Source organism: Poecilia latipinna, unplaced genomic scaffold, assembly GCF_001443285.1.
Source record: "Poecilia latipinna isolate Pla-1442-1.1 unplaced genomic scaffold, P_latipinna-1.0 Scaffold900, whole genome shotgun sequence".
Taxonomy (NCBI): Eukaryota; Metazoa; Chordata; class Actinopteri; order Cyprinodontiformes; family Poeciliidae; genus Poecilia; species Poecilia latipinna.
The window spans coordinates 111,614-119,362 of record NW_015113516.1 but is presented as its reverse complement, the minus strand read 5'-3'; the positions used below and the strand labels follow the sequence as shown (position 1 = coordinate 119,362).

General features: G+C 40.9%; 1 protein-coding gene across 1 annotated transcript in view; it reads left to right on the top strand.

Moving 5' to 3' along the window:
• cacng4b (calcium channel, voltage-dependent, gamma subunit 4b) overlaps positions 1–7,300 on the top strand; it is a 16,355-nt gene extending 9,055 nt beyond the window's left edge. The window contains exons 2-4 of the mRNA XM_015048703.1: positions 2,916–2,999; positions 6,096–6,236; positions 6,520–7,300. Coding sequence (XP_014904189.1) covers positions 2,916–2,999; positions 6,096–6,236; positions 6,520–7,073 — 779 coding nt within the window. The 3' untranslated portion in view covers positions 7,074–7,300. The remainder of the gene's footprint in view (positions 1–2,915; positions 3,000–6,095; positions 6,237–6,519) is intronic.
• Positions 7,301–7,749: the final 449 nt, after the last annotated feature.

Genomic DNA, 7,749 nt, shown 5'->3' with positions numbered 1-7,749 from the left:
TTTTTTTACCAGTTCTCACTTGGAAAAATCCAGTGAAAGTTGCAATTTCACCTTGAGAAATCAACTTCCTGAATCTCAACACTCAATCCTCACACTTAAAAATGTCTGAAGCTGTGGTAATGTGCTGCTTGTTTACACTGCTGCTGGTTTTTAATCTCATTGTATGAGTCACACACATAACGTCGTAATGCTGTGTTTATACAGCAACGTCGCTGGGTTTCAAACTGGGAACTGGAAGATGGCTGAGATGAACGTGACGCCGATTCTAACCACGGAAACCCTGATGATTTAAAAATGCCACTTGGGTTTTCTTTGTTTTCTCAGATGTAAACTCAGAAACCCCAACTTAGAAGTTTTAAAGGGACGAGCTATAAATTCAGAACGTACTCAGCCAGCTTGTTAATAAAACATTGATTGAGCTTCGGCGCTAATTCAAGGTGCTTGTTTGAGGCGTACATTTTAAAAAGGAAGCTGGAGGAAATTTAGAGAGGAAAGCAATCTGAAACATGCCAGGGAAGTGTTTGAGCCCCGATGGTGAAGAGAGAGAGAGAAAGGGAGAGAGCTGTGAAAAAGACTAGATTACTGTTGAAAGAAACTGAAAGACAGAGCTTGAGATAGGGGAGCAAACAGTCTGAGCCTGTTTCATCACTTAATCCCCGAATTTCTTTAATTTTCTTTCTCTGCTGTCTCAGACATCAGCCACGAAAATGCTAACTTCACCGAGGAGAATCACATGCAAACCATAAGCAGCAGAGGGACTAAATGACACAACTTAACGCTACATTACTCAACTCGTCAGGTCATTACATGTCTGTCAGTATTTGGGCGATTGCAATGTTTTATCACATACCAAAACGTGTCAGCAGCCGAAGCCGCCAGTGAGACGGCAAAACGCGACGCAGTCGCAGCATACAGAAAGGTAATCAGGCAGAAATTAAACAGTCAAGTGAAAGCAGCTAATCAGCCGGTGCTCTCGCTGATTTCGAGTTTTTAACACCAACTGAGCTCATAGTCGTTCCATAACGATAAATTTAAAAAGGCAGAGCCACACAGAGTCTGCTGAAAACAAGAGAGAAGCTGTTTTCCACAAAAAAATAGGTTAATAGTGAAGGACTAAGCAACTATTTTGTAAAGATATGTTGTCCGTTACACTCCTAAATGAACCTAATGGGTAGTTTCTTCTATTAGGTCGTGTTTTTGATGAAGAAGCCCTCATCAGGATTTCTCTCCAATATTGATCTGCCTCATTTAAGATCAGCCATTTTCTGAACCTGAGTCACATATTACAGTTAAAGCTAACAAAGAGAATACACCTGGTGTGCTTAAGAATCTCTGTACCTTTTGATTTTAAACTGAAGTGGGTCACCTAGTGTTTGTTTCAACCGTGAACCGTGAAGGGAAATCCCAGATTTGTTAGATTCACAGCCTAAAATGTAGTTTAACATAAAGTGCACGCATAAGTAAGCTATGAGTTTCAAAATCTACTTGATCAACTCCAAATACTGGAAGCTGAACACAGTGTTTGGAGTATATTGGCCACGTTTATCATTAGCTGTGTTTCCATCACCAAATGCTCGCAAAACCTTTTTGATATTCCGCAAATGTCGGAAAAATACAATTTCGCAATAGTTGTGTTTCCGTTAGGTAAGAAACGCAATTAAACTCCCACGTGAATAAGCTTCTTCACTCAACACGCCGTTAAAAACATGCCACCCATTCATCCTCCCACCAGCTCTTCGTCTTTTCCAGGAGTAGCAACATCAAGTTGTCGATAACGCGACTCGTGGGATAAGAAATAAGTGTTTCCGTTGCAGTTTTTACTCATTTTGATGCAGTCGAAAAAAATCGCCTCATCCTAGAATAAAAACATTTCTGAAATTAGTGTGTTTCCATTAAGCAAATTTGTTTTCCTAATTCCAGTTTGCGCAATTTTATGTTCAATGGAAACACAGGTACAAGTAGTCACTATAGTTATAGAGATAAATGGTCATAAAACGGCTAAAATCTGATAACTTTGTATGAAACTGGACCGGGAGTTGGTTTTGAGCCTGAATTACCCTAAGTGACCTCCGGTTGTGAAATATTATTGATAAGAGTCAAATAAACACCTTTCCTTACAGTAGATCATTACTCCACTGGAAAGGTGTTTCGGCTTATTACCAAAAGGAAAATAAATAAATTGTGTTGGTGCATGTTGTAGTTGTCTGAAGGTTTTCCTAATTGCACATATTTTTACATCTGATCAAATTGCACAACTGTTTTGGAATTTGAAGATTCGTGAAGAGTAAAAATTCTTTGCCATTTCTTTCTAAACTAAAGCTGAACAGCTTTAGTTTAGCTTTGTTCAGCTCCTTCAGTTCAGGAGTCCTGAAACTCCTGAACTGAAGGAGTTTCATTGTGGTGTTTCGTCACCACAGTGATGAAACTTTGAAATGGTAAGTAGAGCTATCCGACAGCTAACGCGCTGTTGTTTTCTTCCAGAGTGTGATTTGCATTCCAGCCTGTCTGGTCCTCTTCTTGCCATATTTCAGGCTTTGGTACATGTTAATGATCCCCTACGTGTGAAACTTGTGCCTCCGGGGCTTCGGTTTATTGGTGTAAGAGTCATTCATGCTGGCAGCTAACCGTAAAATAAAGACTCGCATGTCAGAATGGCAGAAACACTGGAGTCAGAGTCTTAATTCAAAGTCTAACCGTTTAATATTTATAATCAGCCAATGTTTTATTCTCTTAAAAGTATGAAGAAATGTTTCTCAGGGAAGAGACTGGATCTTTGAGTAGAAGGTGCTTTGGGAAAGCGTAGATTTAAAGTGCTTTCGATCCTGTTGTAGGGTTTCCAACGTGGCTGGAAGAATATCTCGGTGTCCACCGGTTCCTACTTTCCAGTCTTACCTTTGCTTTTGGCTTCTTCGCAGGTATCAACAAGGGAAGCTGCTTCTGGATCAATCACTTCCCGGAGGATAACGACTACGATACAGACAGCTCAGAGTACATCTTACGTAAGTCAGTGCAACCGCTTCATCTTCAAACACTCCAGCTTTTAATCCACCGTCTTTTTTTTTTTGCCCCTCTGTGATGATGGAGTTATCACAAGAGTGCTTAATGTGTCATGACATCTCCATCCCCCCAATAAAAGCCTGATGTCATGACGGTAAGCAGCTCTGCTAGAAAATGAAGCGTTGTGTGATGAGCAACGTGGATTGTGTAAAACAAAGCTGACTTATATGCGTATGAATGCCAAAGTCTCATTTCATGAAAAAAGATGGGTTTAGTTTCAGACGTTCCTGAATAGGGCATCCCATCAAGTTATTTAGTTCTTTATTAGGACAGGTTTACAAATTGATGTGTGGTCTTATGGTGCGTTCACACCAAACGCGTTTTGAGCGTCAGGTGCATCTGGTTTATGTTCACAATCTGTGTGGAGCGTCGGACGCTTGTGAACGCACCATAAGGGTTAGTTTAATTCACGTTAAACTATCAAAGTAAACTTTGGGTTTCTCATTAAGCAAAATATATGATAAAATTTAGATTTCTACCTGAGGAAAAAAACCAAACAAACTAGGATTTGTGTCATCCACTTTGGAGTAGAGGATCCAAAATATTGACAATATTCCAAGTCTGTATCAGTATCAAATCGATATCGGTCTGGTAAGAAAGATACTTTAATTCCAGATTCCCTCTTGAAATTTTAACTTATTTTTGGAATGGTTTTTTTGTTGTTGTTTTGATTAGCTCTCAAATGATTTTTTGCACTTTATTTTAGGAAATAATGAACACAAATTTATTTTGTTTTTCTATTGTTTCTGTTTATTATGTTAATTTGCTATTCAAATATTTTGTAGACAACTTTTAACTTTGTTCAAATTCTGTCCCAGGTTTTAAGGAAATAATTGATAGGAAAATCCACAAAAACACCAGAAGGCTAGAATTGTAATGATATATCAAACCTAAATAATAAAACGTATCAGTATTGGTATTGATATCAGTAATACTGACCCTGTTTTTATTTGGTATCCCAAAAGAATAATTATCTCGGTTTTAGTTTAGCCCTAAACTTTCCATTTCTTAGTTGTTTTTCCTTTTGTTTCCTTGCTGGTGTGTTTTGGGTCATTGACACGTTGCAGGTTCTGGTCCCACTCCGGCTTAAACTGGTTTTGTTTTGCTTGGGATTCTTTACACAGATGGCCTCATTTTTGTCCACCACCCTCTTATGCATGATGGAATGAATCCATGGTGGAAAGCTCTTACCCCTAATATCCAACCAGACATTTTCTGGAAAAAACCATATGTCCTCTGTTCAGTCTAGCTAATTCAATTCAAGACTCGCCTCCATAAAGAACATTATTCCAGAAGTCCTGGTCTTTCTTGGCAAATTTGATCCCGTTTCTTCTAGAGCAGTGCATTGCTTTTAACACACACATGGAGCTGCATCATAGTAGAGAGCAAAGTGGAAGGAGTGGCGCACACATTGGCATAATTGACAGCGCTAAGACCCGCCTCCTTGCTCTGATTGGTTGTTCCTAATTAGCACGGAAAGCACTGGGAGAAGGCATATCAGCTCATTTTTTTTTCCTGCACAGATTATCTGTCTCGTATCAAACTGTCATGATTTCTTAACAGTTTCAACAATTTTTATAAAAGTCACATACTGCAGCTTTAAATCCCTTACCCGACTCATAAGCTGCTACAGTCTTCTTTCTTAAGGCCTCAGATGGTTCTCTGGATCTCATCATGATGCTCACAACGATTTAAAGAGAACACCAAATTTAAATAATCTCAGATATTACTTTGCACTATTACTACATTTTTAGGTGAAGTAAAAGAGACTTACTGAAAACAATGTGGAAGTTACTGTAGTCTGTAGGGCAGAGTGCGTCTCAGAGTGTCAGTCATCAGCGTGTGAATGCGTGCATGAATGGCTGGATGTAGTGTGAAGCGCTCTGGGGTCCTATGGACTTGATGAAGTGTTACACAAGCACAGACCATTTACCATTTAGCATTCAGTGCTGCATGAATCAGCCGGTCAGCATGGGGTAGCCTCCCCCACATTTCCCACATCCTGTCTGGCAGCAGTTCACCACCTTCAAGCCACAAAGCCATGGCAAGCAAAGCAAAAACTAATATCATGTGCTAGGAACAAAACCGTCACGATTTATTTTATGGTCAGTTTGATAGGTGTGGTATCAGCTAACATGGAGTAAATCATTGTACAATGCCAGGTTTTAATTTTTACACCATTAATATAACGTTTGTCCATCAGAAAACAAACTACTATGCAACACTAATGTGTTGAAACACCCTTTGATTTTAAGTCAAAGTGTATTTGACACTCAAAGTCCAGTTGTCACAGCAGGATTGGCCTCATTTCAGAGAACAACCCATTGTCTTACAAGAAGACAATACCTTAAGCTAAAGGTTGCAGGCAGGTTAGCTACAGTCACAAGAAAAAACTGAATGTTTTTCACAATATGAATGAAAAATACACCATGGAAACTTATTCTGGAGGATGTCAAGAAGCTGTCAGTATACAGAAAGAGCTGCAGGGTTTTCTGCCAAACTTGTGTTCTTGTAACACTACTGTCCTGTGTTGGTCATGTGTCCAGACTAAGGCCTGCCTACAATCTCCCAAAGTATTGTGGAAGAAGATATTCTGGTCTGATGAAACAAAATGTTTAACTTCTGTGGAACCAGGACTTTTGACTTCTTGATCCGGCGTCACTTTTTTGAAATGGAACTGGATTTGTTCACAGGATGGATGAAATAAAGTTCCACTGAAGTTCCAAATACTGATGATTTTAATGATGACACTCATCAAAATATAATGTTTCTTACTGGTTTTTATCAATTGTTTACTGTATGGCATCTTTAATAACTGTTTTTTTTGTGTGTGTGTTTTTGGGACATAAAACACACAAAAAAACCTGATTGATTAAATCAAATGTGATTGTTTCCAAAGCGCCTGTTTATGTTTCATAAACTATGAAAAGATTGTGGTTTCACACTTCTACCATCCACTGTGTGTGCCCTCATTAAGCACACCGACATCGGCCATTCATATTACACATTGCTTTACTCTCTCTGTCATTTTTGTACAGGTATAGTCCGCGCATCGAGCCTCTTTCCGATTCTCAGCACCGTCCTCCTGATGCTGGGTGGCCTGTGTGTCGGAGTTGGCCGTTTATACACCAGGAAGAACAACATCTTGCTCAGCGCAGGCATCCTGTTTGTGGCTGCAGGTAGGACAAGTCTGACAGCCAGCATCACATACACAAACCTGGATGATGCTAAATGTATTCCACCCAAATACACTCTGAACAAAAAATAGACTTTTTTTTTGTGTGTGTGTGAGATTCTTGTAAATATCACAGAGAACACGGAAAGGGCCCGTCTTCTTTACACACACATGCTGTTGTCACAACAGAAAGCAAGAGAATTTACACACCGTGTCATAATCTGAAGGCAGAGTTTCTCTTTTTAGCTTTTACCAACGACCATCTGCGTTCCTGTGCCTCTCCACAGGCCTCAGCAACATCATCGGCATCATTGTTTACATCTCCAGCAATGCCGGGGACCCCAGCGACAAAAAAGACGAGGACAAGAAGAACCAGTACAACTACGGCTGGTCCTTTTACTTCGGCGCCCTCTCCTTCATCGTGGCGGAGTCGGTGGGCGTACTCGCCGTCAACATCTACATCGAGAAAAACAAGGAGACGCGATTCCGGGCCAAGCGGGACTTCATCAAAGCCACCTCGTCCTCTTCGCCATACTCCCGCATACCAAGCTACCGCTACAGACGGAGGCGTTCGCGCTCCAGTTCCAGATCGACCGACCCATCCCGCGAAGCTTCCCCCGTGGGAATGAAGATGGGCGGCGGGTCTGGAGGCATGGGGCTGGGGATGGGTCTGCCCATGGGGGATATATCCATGTACACGCTGAGCAGGGACCCTCTGAAGGGCGGAAGTGGGCCCACGGGGCCATACAGTCCCGAGAGGAATACCGGGTTTTTACAAGTGCACAACTGTTTCCAGAAGGATGTGAAAAACGGGGCGAACCGGAGGACGACCCCCGTATGAGGCCTGGATCTGGTTCCTGGTTTGAGCGGTGCGCTTTATTAAATGTTGTGATGAGAAACAGCAGTTTGTCACACGACACGTCACAAACGATTTTATTATATGCCGAGGTGAAAGAAGTGGGACAGTTTACATTCCAAGAATAGAACTAAGTTTACAAAACTACATTTTGTTTCTGAGCTTTTCTGATATCATATTTAAAGGGGCAGTATTATGCGTTTTCCAGGCCTAAAAACATGAAACATGACTTTAAAGAAATGTTACTTTGTAATTTAACACCTTGAAATTAGGCGTCTGTCTCTTTAAAAACATCAGATTTTTCTGAAACTCCGCCTTCAGGAAGTCATTACAATGTCGCTCAGCTTTTAACCCTTTAATAAAGTTTTTACCACCATTTCACTGAGAAGTAGCTGCTATAATGAACTCAGCTAATTGCTGCCAGCTAGTCTGAAGGTGCCAAGTGGGGGAGCTGCAGTCGTGGGGCAGGTCTGCTCTGTGAGGTAGATGCTCAGAAACCGCAGCTCCAAGGAGCTTCTCAAAGGCGGACCTGGGTCTATCCAGGCGTTCTGAACAGCTGAACGGCTGCCACAGCATTCCTGGTATGTTTATGATTAGGGAATAACATTATAACATGATAAAAAAAAAAAAAAGTGGATTTTACATAACACCGCCCCTTTAA